This window comes from Aquarana catesbeiana, linkage group LG03 (genome assembly GCF_042186555.1).
Source record: "Aquarana catesbeiana isolate 2022-GZ linkage group LG03, ASM4218655v1, whole genome shotgun sequence".
Taxonomy (NCBI): domain Eukaryota; kingdom Metazoa; phylum Chordata; class Amphibia; order Anura; family Ranidae; genus Aquarana; species Aquarana catesbeiana.
Genome location: NC_133326.1, coordinates 474,721,719 through 474,742,201, shown reverse-complemented (window position 1 = coordinate 474,742,201; position 20,483 = coordinate 474,721,719). Strand labels below are relative to the sequence as shown.

At 41.3% G+C, this 20,483-nt stretch overlaps 1 protein-coding gene across 5 annotated transcripts in view; it reads left to right on the top strand.

Annotated features, from left to right (window-relative positions):
* FCHSD1 (FCH and double SH3 domains 1) overlaps positions 1-20,266 on the top strand; it is a 194,415-nt gene extending 174,149 nt beyond the window's left edge. For all 5 annotated transcript variants that reach the window (XM_073621022.1, XM_073621021.1, XM_073621024.1 and 2 more), the window contains 7 exons: positions 51-170; positions 1,884-1,967; positions 4,757-4,916; positions 10,697-10,902; positions 15,372-15,471; positions 18,278-18,345; positions 19,834-20,266. In XM_073621022.1, the coding sequence (XP_073477123.1) occupies positions 51-170; positions 1,884-1,967; positions 4,757-4,916; positions 10,697-10,902; positions 15,372-15,471; positions 18,278-18,345; positions 19,834-19,893 (798 nt within the window). In that variant the 3' untranslated portion in view covers positions 19,894-20,266. The remainder of the gene's footprint in view (positions 1-50; positions 171-1,883; positions 1,968-4,756; positions 4,917-10,696; positions 10,903-15,371; positions 15,472-18,277; positions 18,346-19,833) is intronic.
* The last annotated feature ends 217 nt before the right edge of the window (positions 20,267-20,483 follow it).

The window sequence follows — 20,483 nt, the reverse complement described above, 5'->3', positions numbered from 1 at the left end:
TTTTTTTTTTTTTTTTTTTTTTTTTTTTTTTTTTTTTTTTTTTTTTTTAGATGGAAGACTTTGATTTCTCAGAGTTTGAGGATGATGGTGAGATATTTGAAGAATCCAATTTTGCTCTGAGTGGCTCCCGCACGTACCCATCACCTTGCCAAGTTGTATACAGTTATAAGGTAGGAGAAGTAAAAGGAGCTCACAGTGAGCATTTCATTTCTCTGCAATCCTGGGTCCTACTTTAGGCTGAGTTGAGGGCTGTAATGTCAAGTGGTAGCTGGTAGCCAGCCTAAATCAATAGGGTTGTGTTAGCATCCAGGCTAGTAAAAACAAGGCAGTGTGTACTAAGCCATTTAGTGACTGGAGAACACTTGAGAAACCACAGAAATGCCTGTCATGAGATCTAGCCTAAGGAATGGGACTTGAATCAGATTGGCCATACACCCTCAAATTACACTTTAAAGTGGTATTAAACCCCAAACTGTAATATATTGACTTAACAGTCATCTGATGTGTCTGCATTAGTTTTTCTTTTTCCTCTAGATTCACCTGATCTGGCTAGTAACACCTCATGGGTCCCTACACTCTAGATGGAGCAACAGCAGCATTCAGTGTCTGGTAGTGTTAGATGTACTAGCAAATTTAATTGCACTAACAAATTGAAGGCAAATTTTGGCTCACACTTTCTTAAGCAGTTACAGCCAACCGTTGTTTCCTTTTGGGAGAGCTTTTACATAAAAGTTGATCGTTGTAAGCACCCCTGTTAAATGCTTTTTCTCAACCCTCTACTGCCACATCTGCAGGACAGCGTGTTTTGTTGAAAAAGACATACTGGCAGGATCAGCAGGTAAAATAAAAGGGCCTTTAAAAACCTAGGCAGCCACCACAAAAACCTGTCTTATACGACTTCTGCAAACCATTTGAACCCTAGAGGTGTTACAAATATAATTAAATATATATTTATTTGCTGTTACAGCTATAGCGCTGTCCATTTTATTTCAAGACAAAGGATATCGCTTTTGACAAGCACAATGTGCATACAGCAGTGGTAGTGGTTAAGGCAGGTTACCTAATGGGTAATTAAAACTCATGAAAGAAAGGAAAAAGTTACATAGAGGTAACCGCTAGATTATATTTCAAGTATAACTAAAGGCAACATTTTTATATTGGTTTTGAATAGATTTATTGCAGTCTGTGGGCCCATTTAGGGATAATTCACCCTCTTTGTCCTGTTTACCTTAATTGAAAGTGATAAGTAAAAATCCCAAATTTTGGGTTGCCCCCAGAGAAGTAATACAGTATAGGGGAAATTTTTCAACAGAATTCCCTTAAATTGCAGGGATTTCCTCACTTACTGTTTGGCTGTGGGACAGGAAGTGGAGGGAAATCTCCATAACAGCACACAGATGGTGAAAAAAAATATGATGGGTTATAACCCTTCCTTTATCCAAAATGGGGGGAAAAAAAATAAATGTTTGCCTATAGTTATACTTTAACCCATTTAGGGCTAAAGGTATGCACATGGGTACTGAACTAGTGTCATCCCTTTTTTTTTTTTTTTTTTTTTTTTTTTTTTTTTTGTGAGATCTGGGGGTTATTCTCCCTATTTCTGCAGACTATGCTTCAGGTCAAACCTTTGTGCCAGTTGATATGTATTTGCACCAATCGAATCTATGTGCAATAGATCCACTCCTACCGAGTTGCATGGCCCAGCCAGAATCACTACCTATGTGTTAAGTTTAGTTAAATGAAGCTTTGATCACAAGGGACATGGGGTCAACCATTTCCAGGTGAGTCTAATCTCAGAATATGCTTCCTGGCAGTAGTTTCACATCTTCGTCATGACATTGTTTTTGGTTTGTAATATTGTTCTTTGTATTATATCCTGACAGGCTGCCCAGCCGGATGAACTGTCCATCACGCAGGGAGAAGTGCTGGAGGTCATTGAAGATGGAGATGTAGAAGAATGGGTGAAGGTCAGTTTGGAAATGGGTTCCTGTTTCTTTATGCTTACCTGTTTCCTCTACAACAACCTCTTAACTCTTATCTTTTTCCTTTCATTGCTGGCTACTACTTCATATATTAAATGCAAGTTGTAAATATTTACTGTACCATAGTGTGACAACTAAAGGAAAATAGGTCTCCCTGAAATACAGAAGTAACTTATTTGAGTATCTATGCAGACTTTGCATCTGCCTCAGAAGAGCACTTTGGCATCTTGTTTCACCAATTCCAAGTGGCTCAGGTAGACCATCATTCAGGCTGACAGTCCCAAGGATTGGTTTCTCCCTTTAGGGGTTACTCTACTATGAGTGCTGCTTGGGCTTTTTTCGACATCAGGCTACCGTTCCCCCGATTTGTAAAGCTGCCACCTAGTCTTCAGACAACCGTTTTACAATCAACCAGTTGGATGTTTTGGCTTAATCCAATGCCAGCTTTGGGTGCAATGTCCTTCATGCGGCTCTTTGAGCAGCAGACAGTCCCCTGCTCCTGTTTACATTGGGCCTGTTTGCAGAGAAAGTCCCACCCCTATATTTATGATCATGCTCTTGGTACTGCTTTGCTACAAAACCGAGGCTTGCTGGTAGTACAGGGGGTAGCCTACAGGTTTTGCCAGTGTACAGACCCTCTGTAGGTGGCAGTATAACCTAAAGTTTTAAGTCTTGCTGTGTCCCTCGAATTCCAAGAAAAGGATTTTATGGAGAGTACAAAAGTCAATTTTTTTTCAATGGCTTTGACCAACCTTTTATTCCACTGTTTGGTTTTCACTCCTTAACCACTTGCCGACTGCTGGGCGTCCATGGATGTCCTGGGCTTTATGGTGGAATATCTGAATGATGCCTGAAGCTACAGGCATCATTCAGATATCAGCGTTTTCAGCCAGCGATTTCCTACACCATAAGAACAGATCCGCCGGCCCTGGATGTCCACCATTGAGATTTCTGGCGGACCAGATGGTCGCCGGAGTCACTATGATCGTCGGAGGCTGGGCGCGATGTTATGACGTCACGCCTGGCCTCTGCATTAAAAAAAAAAGGTGCTGCCTTGGCTGGGAATCGGTGATCGCTTTTTTTTTTTAATTTAATTTTATTTTAGGCTTCCCAGCCTAGAGGTGAGATGTGGGGTCTTGTTGACTCCATATCTCACTGTAAGGAGGTCCTGTGATACCATATTCCTATTACAAGGGATGTTTACATTCCTTGTAATAGGAATAAAAGTGATCAAAACATTTTTTTTAAAGTGTTAGAACATTTTAAGTAAAATTAACAAAGTTTTACAGTGCCCCTGTCCCCGTGTGCTCGCACGCAGAAGCGAACGCATACGTAAGTCCCGCCCACGTATGAAAACGGTGTTGAAACCACACATGTGAGGTGTCACCGTGAACGTTGGAGCGAGAGCAATAATTATAACCCTAGACCTCCTCTGTAACTCAAAACATGTAACCAGTAAAAAATTTTTAAAGCATAGCCTATGGGGATTTTAAGTACCGGTGCCCCATTCCACGAGCGTGTGCAATTTTGAAGCGTGACATGTTGGGTATCTATTTACTCGGCGCAAAAATTGGGCTAACTTTACAGTTTTCTTTTTTGAAAAGCGTTTGAAAAATTGCTGTGCAAATACCGTGCGAGAAAGTTGCAATGACCACCATTTTATTCTCTAGGGTCTCAGCTAAAAAAACATATATATTGTTTGGGGGTTCTATGTAATTTTATAGCAAAAAATGATTTTTACATGTAGGAGAGATGTCAGAATTGGCCTGGTGGGTAAGTAATTAATGGTGCATATCCAACTGTAATTCAAGTCTCACGTATAGTAAAGGGAAATTTTTTTCTTTTTTTTTTTTTTCCTCTCAAGTGGCTTGTTGGTGCTGAAAGTGATTGTAAAGGCCTTTTTTTTTTTCTTAAAGTAACATGTCATACTTGCCTGCTCTGTGCAAGGGTTTTTTCAGAGCAGACCGATCCTTTTCTCGGGTCCTCCGGCGGCTCTCCTGGCCCCTCCTCTTTGAGTGCCCCCATGGAGAGCCGCTTTCCCTGGGGGCACTCATGCAGGCGCGCTCCCAAGTCCTGCTGCCGCAGCCATTGACACATACAGTAGGACTCGGCCCTGCCCCGTGTCATTGGATTTGATTGACAGCAGTGGGAGCCAATGGCTCCTGCTGCTATTAATCTATCCAATGAGAACCCGAGACAGCTGCTAGACTCATCCTCGATGCTGGAACAAACGGGTTCAAGTAAAAAAAAAAGGGGGCTCTGGGGGGCTTCTGCAGCACAGGTTTTACACCTTAATGTATAGAATGCAATTAGGTGAAAAAAACTTGAATTTACAACTCCTTTAAGCAGGAGTTGGAGATATGATCATCAGTCTACCATCCTCCTCGCCCTGTAATACGTTGCTCACAAATTTATCAGTGGGGCGCCCCCCTTATCTCTCTTCAGAATTGAAAATTGACCACTGTTCAGTGACATTTGAGACTGAGACCTCATAGGAGATTAATTGGGCCTCAGTCACTGCCTATCCCTGTGAGCGCAACCACTGTATGGTGTATAACTTTTATATAAAAGGCTGAGGAGGGTGATTTGGTTGCTTTGATTGCAGTAGTAACCTTGTTTTAATGGTCATGTTCTGAAGGCTAATTCAATGTTTTTATAGACATTTGAGCCAGTCATAAGCTGAGAAGAATACAAAGTACAGATAGAAAGTATTACTCTTCTGTGCGCTAAGATTTTCAATTAGCAATATGTACTATTTTTCATTTGTGCTACAGGGCCGAAATAAAAGTGGACAGGTTGGCTATGTACCAGAAAAGTACATTAACTTCATTAAACAGAGTGCTGCACATTCCACGGACGCTGGTCATGACAGGGGTCTGTCCACAGAAAAATCATTCTCTGCAATAGCCAGACTGGAATGGGCTGATGCAGGAGGTACGTTACAATTCATATTCTTGTTTGAAGTTACAATGTTTTGTTTTTTGTTTTTCAATTTAAAGAACAGTTATTTTTAACAAACATTTTTTTTGAGACATAAATATTAGTGTACCAACCAATTCCACATTTCCACAATTCCATAACCCTATATACACCAAGCGGAAATTATCCACTTGTGCTGATAAAGGGTAAGTAACCGCTGGGTCTCAAAGGCGTCCAGATTTCAGCGCATTATCTAACTCAATGCAAAGTGTTTTCTCCATTTGGGCTATTAACCCTACACACCCCAAACAGAAAGTTATCCACTAGTGCTGTTAACCCCTTCACTCTCAAAGTCCATTAGCAATGGTCCTAGAAGTTATTGCCATTTATCTAATAAGATCCATCCAATTATGAGATAGAGGAACCTCGCGCTATGGATGGGTAACTGAGATGAAGTGTTTTTAAAAAATTATGTGAAAATGGTAAGCTGCTCCCCTCAAAGTGTAGATGATGCTAACTTGATTGACAGTGAATGGTGATAGGGGGAGCTAGTGCATTGGTTAAACTAAACCATATAATCATACAATCAGATTACATAAAGTGCAAAAAAAGATTACATAGTAACATAAGTAAAAATATAAATAACGCGCTAGAAAACCACATCGTATAAATTAAAGCTGCAACAAAAAAAATCAAATATGCCTATGGTGCAAGTAAACAATATTAAAATAAGTTGCGCTAAAAAAAAGCAATCACAAGTGATTGCTCATTTTGTAGCGCAACTTATTTTAATATTATATAAACATAAGTGAATATAATCTTTTAAAAGTCTATAAATTCTTCTGTGGTAAATTTCCAAAAACTTGCCACCATAAACGGATACAAGAAGTTACACCCGATGTGTGTGTTAAGAATTCCTACTCACCGGAAGAACATGACAGCTTTAACTAAAAGTCAAAATGGGCTTTGTGGGTCTTTGCACTTCTGTGATCACTGGGGATGAACCAGGGTACCTTTCCAAATGACAGCCTCCTCTCAACAGAGAATAACCCATTATAAAGAAGACATAGAAAGTGCCATAGTGTAAAACCATTTATTAAAAACAAAAAAACAAGCATATTAAAAGCCAACTGGCTGCTTACATTAAGAAGTGCCCACTCCCGGCACTAGCAATAATGCAAGCCGCTCTGAAGCCTCGAGCCGGCGTGTGTTCCACTGTCGAATAACAGAAAACCGGAGGTTCGGGACCCGGAATACGCCTTGACATACGTTTCATCTTACGACGTCATCAGAAAGCGATTCCGGTCACTAGGCAGATTACATTAAATAGCCTGGCCCTGATATGTGATTGGCGGTGATGTTACTCTCCGCCTACCTTATCTGAGATCAGGATCCACCCCATAATAGTACCCAATATAGAAATATGATCTCATTAGTTAGAAAACAATTACGATCTAAATCTATATTCATTCCCACAAGTTGCAGGGTTCCCAACCTGTGTAGCCATAGTTTCATTTTGTGATACTGCTTGTTTCAGATGAGTACCCCTCCAGTGTCTAGAAACTTTATCTATTCCATAAAAGGTAAGTTGGATCTCTACTGTGGTATTGTCTAAAGTATTTTGACACACTGTGTTTGACCAACCATTTTTAATATTGGTAAGTTGTTAATTTATTCTTATACGTAGTTTCCACGTCGTTCTGCCCACATATTGCCTTGGACATGGGCATTCCAAAACATATGTGACATATTCAGAATAGCACGTAATAAGTGGTTTTGACCTTTCATCTGTTCTCTTTGTGGTTTTACACGCTTTGCACCTGGTGCAGTAGTGAAAACCTGCCCCATCTAAAAGTTCCAACTTTTTTGGGGGGTTCTGGTATATTTGGTGCAGTTATATTCCTAAGTCCCGGTGCCCTTTTGGAAGTACATTTTGGGTTTATTTGGTAAAACTTTTTTTTAGATCTTTATCTTTCAAAAAATGGGCCAGTGTTTTTTGAAAAGTCTTTCTTATTGTTGCTTATAAGGGATTGTCTATCCATGGCAAGGACTTGGTTTTGACACTTTATCACTTGTCCAGGCGAGTACCCCTTTTCTAGAAACCTTTTTGTATAAATACCTGATTGGGTGTTGTAGTCATCAAGTAACAATTTCATTTCATTCTCATATATTGGCCCCTAGGTATTGCTGAAAGCCATTTGGAGTGATGGCAACTTTGAGTTGGTACATAACCATTACGATCAGTTATTTTAAAATGGGTATAGGTACCATTGTGTCTATAAATAGTTTTTTGTTCCCATTTGTTTAGCACCAAATTGGCCACACTGAGGGCATATCTAGCCCCCATGGCCACTCCCTTTATTTGATTGTAATACTCATTTAGGAACCAAAAATAATTGTTCCCCATGGCCATCTTAAGTCCTTCAATCAAAAAGTTTATTGGTGCAGTCTTTGAGAGTGGTTTTTTTTTAATGCCCATCTGACTGTCTTAAGGAAATCGTTTTGCTTGATGTTGGTGTGTACAAGAATTCGATATCCACTGTAACCAAAAAGGTAACTTCAGAGGCAGACCAGCTCCCTACCAAAATAATATCAACAAGGGGGGCAATGAAGGGAATGGAAAGAGCCCTACAGGATCCTGCCCTCACCTCAATACCCAAGGGAACAAGGAGAAAGAGCGGAAACAGAGGAGTAAGGGGGAAGAAAAATTAAAAGCAGGATTATTCAATCTAGCAGGAGCCCAATTCTCTGAAGAAGAGATGGGAGTCCTAGCTCAAGGATTGGAATTTGCACCAGACAGAAACTTGGGTAAATTTGAAATCTTCATTGGTATAGAAAAATACGCATGAAAGCTAAATATTAAACATTTTTGTGGACAACTGCCCATAGTTCCATTGGTTATTGAGCAGGATAAATATATAAATGGGTGAAAAACAATTCAGCATTCAATCCAAAGAGGGGTACCCATCATTTAATAGAAGTGTTCAAAAATATGATCCACGATGAGGTTAAAAATCTACAAATAAAAACGCATGTACATGGGAAGGAATCAAGAAATTAGAAAAAAAACAAACAAGTAAATTAAAAAAAGAAAACAAACGGAATTAGAAGTATGGGTGAACAAAGCACTAAAACACAAATTTTGAATAAAAAAGAAACTAAATATTTAATCCCACACGCCCCTCGAATTATATATATATTTTTAAAAGATAGTAGGGAACTTATCAAATTACTTTATACTCTGGAAATTAATGACTGTACCTTTTTGGTTACAGTGGATATCAAATCCTTGTACACCAACATCAAGCAAACCGATGGCCTTAAGGCATTCAGATGGACATTAAAAAAAATTCTCAATTAAAGAGTGCACAAATAAACTTTTTGATTGAAGGACTTAAGATGGCCATAGGGAACAATTATTTTTGGTTCCTAAACGAGTAATACAATATATATAAAATATATATATATTTTTTCCAATTACATGTTTGCATCTAATTAGGTTTCCTTAATATAATTGCAATGATTTCAATTCATATTCAAGTTTCCCTAGTCATGTAAATGTTAATTTGATTGCATCATCATTGCAAGTAAAATATATGTGGACTTGTTCCAGCATTTATGGGGGAATAAGGCCCATTACTTTCGTTTTTGTAGTAAAGCCAGACTGTGGTCACTTTGCATTTGCATACTATTATGGGGCGGATCCTGGTCTCAGATGAGGAAGGCAGAGAGCAATATCACCGCCAGTCGCATGTCTGGGCCAGGCTATTTAATGTAACCTGCCTAGTGACCGGAATCGCTTCCTGATAACAACGTAAGACGAAATGCATGTCGAGGCATATTCCGGTCACGTAATTTCCGGGTCCCGAACATCCGGTTTTCTGTTATTTTGCCGTGGAACACATGCCAGCTTGAGGCTTCGGTTCGGCTTGCAATCCCTGCCGAAGTGTCTGCAAATATTCCTAGTGTCGGGAGTGGGCACTTCTTAATGTAAGCAGCCAGATGGCTTTTAAAATGCTGTTTTTTAAAAAAATAAATGGTTTTACACTATGGCACTTTCTATGTTTTCTCTGTATATGGTTATCTCTGTGGAGACGAGGCTGTCATTTGGAAAGGTACCCTGGTTCATCTCCAGTGATCACAGAAGCAAGTGCAAAGGCCCACAAACAGTCTATTTTGACTTTTTTTTTTAGTTGGAGATATGTTCTTCCGGTGAGTAGGAATTTTTACCACACACATCGGGTGTAACTTCTCGTATCTGGTGATGATGGCAAGTTTTTAAAAATTTACCACAGAAGAGTTTATGGACTTTAGAAAGCTTAAATTCACTTATGTTTAATGTAGTGATTTTTTTGCAATGAGCACTTATTAAACTAAGCCATATGATCATACAATCAGATTACATAACCAATGCACTAGCGCCCCCTATTACCATTCACTGCCATCCAATTATATATTCAGAGGTTTGACCGATAGTTTACATCCTAACTATAAGGTGCAATTATAAGATGGGGTGTTTGCGAGGTCTGGAGAGATGCTACAATTACTTCTATTGTCAAATCCTAACCTATCCTGTTCAATATATATTACTTACAATAAGCCGTGCGATTTTATTTGGAATTATCTGAGTTACAGCCTAAATAAATTCTCTATTAAAATTCTTAGTAATCACTGATAAAGCAATTAATGTCCAGTTTGATGTTTAATCCTTTGGGCACTAAAGTTCGTAAGGTGTAAATTCATTTTGTTTCACACTTCAAGAGGTCCCTCACCCAGTTGGATCCTCCAAGTGGGAGACACCCTCTCCACACCCCAAAATTGAAAGATTTATTTTTGATTTATGCATTGTTATTTTGACAGTTGTATGGACATATTTGTATGATTTAGAAATGTTTGAATATTTTGTATTTTCACGTTTGATTCTATCACTTGCAGAGTAGCAGTGGTTTGGCTACTGTGGAATTGATGGTTGGTACACTAATATCGTCCCCAAAATTTTTTGGGGGGATTCATTAAGTAGCAGCACTAAAATATATAACTTTTTGGAATCCTAAGCGCAGTGAAACACACAAGTTTATTTTTAACTGTTACAAATTTTTAACCTAAAATTTAAATGAAAATTCCAGGATTATTAATGCAGGTAATCTCACATTTCAAGGTATATCTATGGGCCATTTATTGGCTATATATTTTTAAACTGTCACCATCAGAAGTTTTTTCCACGACTTATAAATAAGTTTTATAGCAGGATAGCATGTAGGATGTTGTCTGCAATGTTAAATGGCTGCTTTTGTCATGCAGGATTCAGTTCATGCTACAGGAAACAAGATATTGAAAAATGACAGACAAGACCAAGAGATTTCTGGATTTAATTTGTCTTTCTGAATTTTGCTTTATTTGGAGGTGCTTCTAGTGTGCCTGTCCCTTGAGGATGCCTATGGTCAACAGTGTTTCTTTACAGTTTTATTTATGTAGATTGGTAGCAGTGTCTGTCATATGGGCTGCCAGAATTTTTTTATTTTTTTTGGCATTGTATGTGCTTTGTGGTATAGGTTTCTTGCCTGCTATAATATAACCATAATAGTGCATTGAAGTGCCTATCAAAATTATTTTACAGTTTACGGCAACTTACAGCAACACAAGTCTGAATCTGGCTTCGTGTAATAGCAATTGTTCTCAACTGACCATTAATACATTGGTTGACATTTATGTAAGAGGCTTGTGAAACTGGCAAGGAAATGTAGGAAAGTCTAAACCAATTATCGTTTACTAATATTTACTATTCCTCTCCCCAGTATCTCTTGCCCGAGCACTTTATGACTATGAAGGACAGAGTCAAGAAGAGCTCAGTTTCCTGGAAGGATCCATCATTCAAATTATCCGTAAAGAAGAGGAAGGAATAGATGATGGATTTTGGATGGGAGAATTCAATGGGCGTGTTGGAGTGTTTCCATCACTTGTGGTGGAAGAGTTGTCCAGAGATGATTCAGAACCAAACCAGGTACAGATTTCTAATCTAATTTTTAATCAGGTTGCTATTTAAATATTGGAAAGATTTCTCCAACAGGAGCACACGTAGAAGTAGAGATGTGACTTTTCTTTGTTCAATGTAAAATATGAGGTTTTGGTTGCAGTTGTTTGAAAATATATTTTAAATCCAAGAACAAAAATGTAGTATGTTGCAGCTTGCCGATTAGATGTGGCGACTGAATTAGTTTTCTTATTTGGGTAAATGGTAACCACAGAAAACCTGTTCATCTTGCCAGAATTTTAGTGCTCTTTAACTTTCTGTGCAATGAACTGATCACTTCAGGAAAAAAAAATGTTAAAGCTGTATTAAAACCAGAAATATAATGCATTGCAGCTTTTACTAACCATTAGATGTGGTGGCTGCATCAGTTCTTTCACTAGGCTTTTCTTCTGTTTTCACTTAGTGATTTGGTTAGTAACACAGCTCCTGTTTTAGTGCCCCCACTTGGATGAATGAGCAAGGGGGCACATTTGGACAGCTGCATTATAAGTCTACAAGATGGACTAGCAGATTTAAATACACGGCCATATAAATTAAAGCCAAACTTCAGAGAATACTTTATACATAATTACAGCAAACCGTTATATTTTCCCTCCCCGTCTATCAGGACAGCCACATTGAGACCTTGGCTCCTCCTCTTCCTTGGAAACCCTGCGCCAGCCCCCATAAATTTTCACCTCCCCCTGCCAGCCTCAGTTATTTGTGTTCCCCCCGGTGGGGAGACACTGTGCTTAGGAACCAGGCCTAAGCAGTCAGGGCAGTCCCCTCTGTACAGTGTACAGGCCGCAGATGGAACCAGGCGGGCCGGACGGCGTCTGACGACATTTCCGGTGGGGGGGGGGGGCGCGGGCGCGGATGTGTTTCCTTTGACCCGCGGCTTCCGATTCCGGGTCACGCAGCGCTGATAGAGGGCCAGGCACAGGCTGGAGAGGAGTCGATACACAGCACAGGCGGTGAGAAGACTCCACAGGCCGCTACACCAGCATGTCGGAAGCAGATGCTCAGACAGCGCTCATCGATGCCAGCTCCAGCCATCCTAAGGTAAGGGCACCCTGGGGAAGGGTTCCCTCTCTACCTAGGTTTTCCATCCCCCCTCATGGTTCCTGTAGTGGGGGAGAGGAAGTAACCCCTCTAGGTTGACGGGGGGGGGGGGGGGGCGCTAGACCAAGTCCCTCATTCTCTAGGAGGGACTTTGCTCTCCCCATGGTTGTATCTCTGTGATGTCTTCTGGGGATATTGACTGGTATTTTGTTTTTTTTTTTTTCCATGTATTTCAGAAATCTTCTGAGAAAAAAACACACATAGCTCTAAAAGTGTGCCTCCTGTAGGGATACCCTAGGGGAGGCTTGGAAAAAGGTCTTATGTAAGGACTGTATTGATACACTAGTTATTGAAAGAGCATCTGAGCAGGAGTCAGGGTTAGCAGCATCAGTCAAGGAATTATCCTCTTTTCAATCATTTAAAACCCTGTTTGAAGGTTTACAGGTTCCCCTTAAACCCTCAACTGCATCACAGAGTACAACCCAGCTTTTAGCACAGGGCTCTGCATCTTCCCAACCTGGGGCCACTACTTCAGCAGAGGAAGTGTCGGGCGATTCCAGAGAGGAAGCTAGGGAAGAACCAGACAGTGCTACCTCCTTTTCTCAGGATGATTTGGAGGGAGAAAATGGGGACGGGGAGTCCAGAAAACCCTCAAGGTACAAGTTGTCCCTTGATGAGGTAGAGGACCTCCTGGGGGCTGTCTACACCACCCTGGGTATTCAGGAAGACAAAAAAAAACCCTATCTCTCCATGACCAGATGTATAGAGGCTTAAAGGAACAGAAAAAGAAAGTATTTCCTGTTAATGAGGTCCTAATAGAAACGGTCAAAAAGGAATGGCAGGATCCCGAACGAAAACACTTCTTTTCGAGGTCCCTGAAAAGAAGATTCCCATTTTCGGATGACCCTGCCTCAATCTGGAACAAGAACCCCAGATTGGACACAGCATTCTCACAGGTGTCCAGACACACAGATCTGGTCTTTGAGGATCTAGGAGCTCTGACAGATACCATGGACAAGAGAATTGATTCCCTGCTTAAAAAGACCTGGGAATCAACTCTAGGTAATCTGAAACCAGAGATGGCGGTCACTGTGGTGGCCCGTAACCTCAAACACTGGCTTACAGAAATTCAAGCTCACATTGAGGCAGGTACGGCTAAAGAGACTATTTTGTCATTCTTTCCAACTATTCTGCGAGGGGTTGCATATATAGCGGATGCTTCGGCGGAGTTGGTTCGCATGTCAGCCAGGACTGCTGCACTAGCCAACTCAGCCAGAAGAGCCCTCTGGCTCAAAACATAGCCAGGCGACAATGCCTCAAAAATCAAACTGTGTGGCTTTCCGCTGACTGGTGATCTTCTCTTTGGCCCAGGTCTAGAGACTATTAGACCGTACCGCCGGTCTAATACGTTCCCAGTGAAACGAAAACCCCCAAATCAACCCAAGAGGAGGCTTCATCCACAAAAAAAGCCTCCCAAGCCAGAAGGGAAAAAGACTTGGAGCCAAAGGGGTAAGAGCAAAGGAGGAGCGATCTTTCGCCCTCCTGAGCAGCCCCGTAAGACCCAGTGACTCACTGGTCACAGTGGGAAGAAAGTTTGGGGGCCTTCCTTCGACAGTGGGAAGTAATTTCCCCCAACCAATTCATCTTGGGGATCATAAGGAGGTACTGTCTAGAATTTACAGAGCCCCCTCCACGTCAAAGCTTAGTAACGCTTCTCCCCAAATGTACGGCGAAAGCAGAAGCCCTCCTGGGAGCATTGAAGGAACTAGAGCAACATGGGTGGCCATGTCAACCCTCGGCCTATTAACCTCTGCCATCCCGGCAGTCCAGTGGGCAGGCCTACACTTCCGTCCCCTGCAGGCCCTTGTTCCAAAGATGTGGGACCACAGCCAGGAGTCTTTAGACACTCTGCTTTCTGTTTCTCTTCGGGTCAAAAGATCCCTCTGGGGGTGGAGGAAGCAGATAAATCTGTCTCAAGGGCGCTTGTGGATCATTCCAGTGTCCAGAGTGATTACCACGGACGCAAGTGGCAGAGGCTGGGGGGCACACCTGGGATCTCAGTTGGTGCAGGGGACGTGGAAAAGAGGAACTAAAGAGGTTGTCTAACTGGAAAGAACTAAAGGCAGTAGGACTGGCACTCAAAGCCTTCAGAGGGGACCTCCTGGGACAACATATCCAGGTGCATTGTGACAACTCCTTGGTCATTGCTTATATAAACAAGCAAGATGGCACGAGAAGCGAGGTCCTCGGCTGGGTAGAAGCCAATGCTCTTTCTTTCAGCAGTGTTCCTGAGGGGGAAAGAGAATGTAGTGGCCGATTTTCTTCAGCCCAACGCAGCTGAGAGGCCTACTGGGTACTCAGGAGGTTTTCGACCTCATAGTCAGAAGATGGGGCCTCCCAGAGTTGGACTTTTTTTTGCCTCAAGGAGCAATACAAAGACCCAATATTTTTTCTCCCTCAGCAGATGGAAAAAGTTTGCTACGCCTTCCCACCTCTGGTGCTTCTGCTGGCAGTTCTAAGAAAATTTCAGCTAGAAAACACCACTCTGATTTTAGTGGCCCCATACTGGCCCAAGAGGGCTTGGTTCTCTATCCTTGGGCAGTTGGCAGCGGAACCTCCCTGGCTCCTTCCGACCTGAAAGGATCTCCTATCGCAGGGTCAAGTTCTCTGTCCCTAGATAGGCCGCTGGAACTTAGCAGCCTGGCTTCTGAAGAGGAAATACTAAAAAGCAAAGGCTTTTCCGAACAACTAGTAGCCACCCTCCTTGATAGTAAAAAGGAGGAGACGCGCCGAATCTACCAAAAGGTTTGGGGGCGCTAAAGAAAATGAATGCAGCCATCACATCTTTTGGTAAGCTGCAATATAATGTATACTTTTGGCTTTAAATTTTTTTCTTTGTTGTTTTAATTATACCTTTTACAAAACGCCCTGTACTTACCTGCTCTTTGCAATGGCCACGAACCTTCTCTTCTTGGGTCCCCCACCAGCGCTCCATGTCCCACGGGAAGCCGCTTCCCATGAGGGCACTTGTGCTTGCTTGCATTAAGGCAAAATGTTTAAGGTAAAAAATGTTAAGACTTTAGAACCACTTTAATACTGCTTTAATGACCAGATCAGGTGAAAATAAACGTGGAGGAAGGCTTAAAAAAAAATTAAACTAATGCATTTACAACATGTAAGGACCCGTAAACTGCAATATATTACATGTTAGTTCTTGGGTTACATACCTAAGTCTCTCAGAATAAAACCTGAAAACGGTCTGCTACGGTCAATATGAATATTTCATTGTCATAAATTTGCTTCATGTAGTGGGGTTTTGATGCATTATGGGGTTGTGGCCAAGCATTTCTATCGGTGCTAAATTCTTTTTAATGTATCACTATTTTATACAATTGTAGGAACTTCCTTCTCCTGCTCCACCTACCTGCCTTCCTCCAATGATTTCTCCACTTTCCATCACTAGATCCTCACTACTAGGAACAGCTGCTGGAGAACCAGGTATTTGTGCTTTAAACTATTTCAAGATTTTTATTTTATTTTCCAGAAAAGGACATTTTTTGTTATCCCCACACTCTCCATTTATGTAGATATCTTATAGCTTATGAATCTGAATGCTTAAACGCTTTTTCCTTTCAAGGAATCTGGTACAGTGTTATACAGCAGATCTAACAAGCTTTAGATGATCTGAGGCAGGGAAGCCGAATCCTCTTTGCTGCATAGTGAATAGGAGGTGACTTCTTGCCTTGGCAATAGAAAGTTGAAGGGAGAAGTAACTGCTCTTGGAGAACTTGTCTCCAATACAATTTTGTTGAATTTGTGCTTTTTGTTGGGCTTAGTTTTTTCATGATCTCAAGGTGGCATGTTGCCTGCTCCCCAAAGTAAACCTAAAAGCTGCTGACCTTTCTGGCTGGTTAAATCTATAGTGTTCCATGGTCGCATTATTGGTCTCCTGCCTAGGCAGTACGGTGTCCTAGAGAGGAACCACAGCACCCACTTGCGGGGCAAGGGTCCGACATTGGAAATGTCAGATATCAGCGGCAACTGTAGATTTAACACACAGCCTGGCTGAGCCTGCCAAAAAGGTAAGTATTCATCTTTTTCAGGCTGGTTTCAGTTTTAGGGAGTTGGTGAATGTGTCACTTTAAGGCCTCATGCACACTGGACATTTTTACAGCTGCTGTTTTTGGCTTCAGGCATTTTTTCTGCAGCCAATAAACTCCTCAGCATGTTGTCCAATGTGTCCATGCACACATAGGCTGTTATCAGCAGTTTTTGGCTCAGGTGTTTTCTGGCTGGAAAAACCCCAGAACTTGTGGGTTTTGAGCGGAGTTTTTCAGCTGTAAAAACGCTCTAACTCAAAATGCTGAAAAAATGTCTATTTGGCATTTATCAGCGTGTTTGAGCCATAAGCTTTTGTGGGAATAAAATTTTGCTAAAAAACGCAACAGCTAAACGCTGAAAAACTCATTCTACAGCTTTCCACAGCTAACGCTACTAGCGTTTTTATAACGTCCAGTGTGCATGAGGCCCAAAGAGAAACTATAGCCATCCTGCATCAGTGCTAAAGGATGGACGTGCCTCCTTTCTTTCACTTTGTCTTGGGCAGGCCTGATAAGCCGATAGCTGAAGTGCCAGCAGACTTTAAAACCTTTTAAAACCTGACCTCAGTAACACAGATTAGATATACATTTCAAAGAAGTTTGCCAAGAATTTCTCTTTAATACACCTGTGAGTGTTGCCTGCCCAGCGGCGGACTGATAACTCATGGGGCCCCCGGACAATAGGAGATTATGGGGCCCCCAGGCAATCAGATTATGGGGCCACACAGTATACACACACACAGTATACAATCACACAGTATACACATACATGTATACACAGACAGATGTAAAAGAAAAAACACAGATTTATACATACTGTCCCTGGTTTTACTGAGGCTGGCAACCCTGAATGGGCCCCCTAGTGGCCCAGGGCCCTCGGGCAGTGCCCGAGTGACTCAATGGTCAGTCTGCCCCGGTGCCTGCCTGGTAATATACTTTCCCTTTTCCATGTGATCTGCGTAGTCTTTGCAAGGAAAGGGTGCTCACCCCATTACATACCTATGGATAAGCTGTATTCTGCTGAACACTTGGAGGCAACCATGCATTTGGCTTATCCATCCAGAGGTGGAGGGTTTCATTAAAGGACCACTGTACAAAAGGCTGACTGTACAATATACTGTATGTAAATTGTTGGTGCTATATAAATACCTGTAACAAGATACAGCTGCCAATTAATATTTGCTAATTGAGCAGACAGAATGCAGTTAACCTCTTAAGGACTGGGCCTCTTTCTGAGATTTGTTTACAAGTTAAAAACTGTTTTTTTTTTTTTTTTTTTTGTTTTGTTTTTTTTTGCTAGAAAATTACTTGGAACCACCAAACATTATACTTTTTTTTTTTTTTCTAACACCCTAGAGAATAAAATGGCGGTCGTTGCAATACTTTCTGTCACACTGCATTTGCGTAGCGGTCTTGCAAGTGCCTCTGCCGCTACCGGTGGCGGAAGGGCACCAGAGTGCGGCGGGGGGGGGCCTCTCCCACCACCGATAAGTGATCTTGCAGTGAATCCACTGCAGAGACCACTAATGTCAGAAACTGGACAGCCCGCTGAAGAAGAGGATACCGGGGTTATGGCAGCTAGCTGCTGCTATAACGACATTCCTCTTGAAAGTCAGGTTACATATTGGCATGCGGCAGTCCAGAAGTGGTTAAAGACAGGTGTTGCCCCCTAAAGGGATTGTAAAGGCAGAAGGTTTTCAATCCTAATGCATTCTATGCATTAAGATAAAGCCTTGGATGTGCCGCAGCCCCCCTAATATTTACCAAAGCCCCATCTAGATCAGCGATGTTACATGATAGACTCGGTTGTCCGGGACTCCTCTCATTGGCTGAGACGGCGGTGTCATTGGCTCTCACTGCTGTCAGTCAGCCAATGAGGACAGAAAGGGGGCAGGCCTGGATACAGGGAGCTGTGACTCGGCTTGGGTGCCTCCATAGCAAGCTGCTTGTTGTGGGGGCACTGCAGAGAGCAGGTAGATATAACATAAAATGTTATTTTTAACGAAAAAACTAGACTTTAGCATCACTTAAGGTGAATAGTACAATGTTAGAAATATTAGCAGTTGCAGTGCTTCTTTTTGTCTTTATTGAAGGAAACCTGTACTTAGAGTTTTTAAATTAAAGATTATCCAAGTGTAAGGAATTTGGCATGTTAATGACTGCATGAGTTATTTGCAATCAATATTGCTGTATTTACTTTCCAGACTCGAGACAGAACGGATCAGGGAGTGCGCAGAGCTCTCCGGATTTTTCAGCAACACGCTTGAGACCAGTAAGTGTTTGAATAGAAACCTGCAGATTGACATGACACCGGGCAAAGTTTTTCTGTCTTTTCATCTCGGTCTTTCCAGCTTTACTGTTACATTTTGTAACTGATTCTAGAAAAAAAAAATCCTTAATCAAAAGCCAAAATTTTTTTTTTTTTTTTTTGCATGGGGTGTGGAAAGTATAGAATGTCAGGTTTTTATTACAGCTGGGGAAATTCACCCACTCTGTCCTGGTGACCATTGCCATTGTGACAAATTGTGGGAATCCCAAATTATTACAATTTTCACCAGGACAAGAATAAAGGGGAAATCGTCTATCTGGTGATGCCTGTTCTGAGACAGCTGTTTAAGTGGGGATCTGTCCTAATTTTGGAGATCATCTTGTGTCCTGTTTCCCCAAAAGGGTACAGATAGCAAAAATCTGACACAGTGGTATTAAACCAAAAAATGTAAAATAGTGCAGCGTACCATCTTAAATGTGGTGGCTGCATTCGTTTTCTTTAAGACTTTTTTTCCACAATTCCACATGCGATACAGCCAGTAACATTTCTTGTCTTAGGGTGGTTCCTGTATCAATGGAGAAGAAATGGGGTCACCCTTGGACAGCAGCATTGTCTGAAGAGGATAGTGTTGTGGACTAGCAGATTTATATACCCTTTACATCAGTGACTAACAAATTGGCTTGCACTCCAGCTAACACTTTTTTAAGCAGTTGAACTGTTTTTTTTTTTTTTCCCATTTTGGAATAAAGGTTTCAACTTCATGAATAAAAGCTCACCACTGTTAAATGGTTTGCTCCAGCATTGAACTATCATTTTTGCCCCTATCTTGGTCTGGTAAAGGATGTTGAAAAATACCAGGAGGATCAATAGATGAAAAAAATACAATATGATATATATATATTAATGCTAGTGACATACTACATCATGTCATTTTTGATTTTGCATTCAGTACCACTTTAAAAAATTTTAGAAAACTCCTTCAGACTTCACTTTGGAGGTTAGCGTTATTTATAGCAAATGAACATTTCTACCCTTCAGGCTGACTGCCAATGGCTGTATTGTTGCTGAAAGAAACTACACAGAGCCAAGCAGTGACTCCTCTCATGGTTATAGAGATCAGTGGGCTCCTGTAAGAGAATCACTGCCTGACAAGGGTGAAACTTACAAATTCTACAGGGCACAAAAGCACAGGGACCCCAAAGACATACTGAACCTTGTAGAAATAGCATTTTGTGAGGTTCTTCAGTAAAGCGGTTTCTGGGTTTGTGAAACTTTGTGGTGCTTTAAGCTTCCAGTTCCAAAATTAGACTGCTCTGCATGCAGCCATTATCCATGGATTGCTGGGTCCACAGGAATCGGTTTGAAGCTAAACCTATGTGCATGCACCACAAGATGTACGAAGTTGAGCATTGGCAGGTTGATTTTAGTGCTTTAGTTATGATCTCTATTCTCCACAGGGTCTCAGATTTTTTTTTTTTTCCCCACTTTCAGATGCGAGCGGCGCCTCCACCTCCAACCAAGTCCACAGACACCGTACCTGCAGACCACTGACTGTGATCATGCGGCTTGTGCCTTGCATGTCAGGAATATCAACAAGCTGCCTACAATCTATGCAAATTGGATTGTGGCTAGAATTCTATGAAACCAATGTCAGCCTTTCAGTTTATCTGTTCCTGGGACTTTGTGAAACTGGAAGACTTTACCAAAGGAGTGAACATTTTCCTCTGAATATAGTATTTCACAAGACTTGCAGAGAAGGTCATATTTAATTGACTCCCTATGTGAAACTTCCTTTTTTTTTTTTAATACCCCATCTTTGCACTTTTATTAGATTTCAAAGGAAATGTTCTTGTGCTTTAAAATAATTTATGCATACTGTATTTTAAAGGCTTTAGAAGAAAATAAAAAAAATATTTATCATGAAGTGCTTGGCTATGGCAGTAGAGCTGTCTGACCTGTCACCAAGTTTAATTTTGTCTGGCCAGCTTGAGTGCTCTTCATCTAATATTCTACAGTTTTGAAATTGCAAATCTTTTTTTCTTTATTTTACATGGGAAAGTAGTATTCTAGGGATTATAAGTATACTGTATTCTGAATTTCTTCTTTACTTGTAAGCATAAACTAAGGATGACTAAGGGCCC